Source organism: Poecilia reticulata, unplaced genomic scaffold (genome assembly GCF_000633615.1).
Source record: "Poecilia reticulata strain Guanapo unplaced genomic scaffold, Guppy_female_1.0+MT scaffold_253, whole genome shotgun sequence".
Lineage (NCBI taxonomy): Eukaryota > Metazoa > Chordata > Actinopteri > Cyprinodontiformes > Poeciliidae > Poecilia > Poecilia reticulata.
In genome coordinates, this window is record NW_007615037.1 from 51,773 (window position 1) to 53,123 (window position 1,351).

The window sequence follows — 1,351 nt, forward strand, 5'->3', positions numbered from 1 at the left end:
AGTTTACTGGTTTAATGGGGTCCAACCGAGCCGAATAATCAGTTGCTGTGGCGACTAATTAATGCAAACAGAACAGCTAAATATTCTGGTGTTTGTTGAAGGAAATAGTTTCTATGGTTAAATCTAAAAATGTAAACATGAAGTGCTGCAGAAAAACTGGATTCATTATGATCCGTCTGGTTTGTACTGGATTCTGATTCTGCCTGGTCCAGAACTGCAGGAGGGTTTTGACAGGTTCTACGGAGGCCTGGTGGGCCTATTCCACCTTAAATGCTGATTATTCCACCTTAAACATGCGGAGCTTAAGGTGGAATCAGCAGTTTTGGTGACGTGGAGCTCTGACTCAGGTGTGTCTGGGGGGGCGTGGCTCTGCTGCTCTGCAGGTGGCTGCAGATCAGAGGAAGAAGCAGAAGTAGCTGGTCGAGTCCAGATAATAAAGCAGATGAAAGTAGTGGGTCGACCAGAACCAGCATCAGAGTTCTGGTTCTGAGAGTTGAGTGGAAGGATGAAAGCTCCTCTTTGTGTCCGTCTCCCCTGCAGCAAACAGAAAGTTGAAGTACATCAGCCTGGCGGTCCTGGTGGTCCAGAATGCCTCGCTCATCCTCAGCATCCGCTACGTCCGCACGTTGCCGGGCGACCGCTTCTTCACCACATCGGCCGTCGTTATGGCGGAGGTCCTGAAGGTGGCGACGTGCCTGCTCATCGTCCTGCTGCAGAAGAGATGTAAGTAGCGGTGGGCGGGGCTAAGTAGCCACTGTGTGACGCTGCGTCTCTGCAGGCGCCCTGAAGGAGACGCTGTGGTTCCTGCTGGACTCGGTCGTCCTGCAGTACCAGGACACGCTGAAGCTCGCCGTGCCGTCGCTCATCTACACGCTGCAGAACAACCTGCAGTACGTCGCCATCTCCAACCTGCCGGCCGCCTCCTTCCAGGTCAGAACCAGAACCTTGATCCGGGTCAGCACCCGGTCACACAGACAGGTCCAGTTGATGTGTGCAGATCAGTCGGTTGGTCATCTGTAGCACATTTCTGAAACAAGACAGTTAAACTGTTTTTCATCATGAAATCGTCTCGCAGTCACCAACAGAAACAGACGTTACATTTGATAGTGTTTTTGTCAATATTATCAAAAATCATCAGATCATTGATCAATGTACCAGTTATTGATCAGATCGGCTCCAATCAGCTGCTTTCAGTCTGGGTTTAAAGGAGCTCAGGGTTTCGGCTGTTTTTCAGTTTTCTGGAAGTTTGTTCCATTCCCCCGTCTTGGCGCCTGTACGTTGGGGTTTAACCCCGGTGAACGAGAGGGTAGCCTCCCTCCGCCTACGGGTGGGGGGACGGGTTCTGACTGTT

At 51.2% G+C, this 1,351-nt stretch overlaps 1 protein-coding gene across 3 annotated transcripts in view; it reads left to right on the forward strand.

The window, feature by feature from the left end:
* Positions 1-573: 573 nt before the first annotated feature.
* slc35a2 (solute carrier family 35 member 2) overlaps positions 574-1,351 on the forward strand; it is a 27,218-nt gene continuing 26,440 nt past the window's right edge. For all 3 annotated transcript variants that reach the window (XR_532939.2, XM_008402726.2, XM_017303366.1), the window contains exons 1-2: positions 574-723; positions 779-930. Coding sequence is in view for 2 of the 3 variants with exons in the window: in XM_008402726.2 (XP_008400948.1) it covers positions 666-723; positions 779-930 (210 nt within the window). In the remaining variant the exon portion in view is untranslated. The remainder of the gene's footprint in view (positions 724-778; positions 931-1,351) is intronic.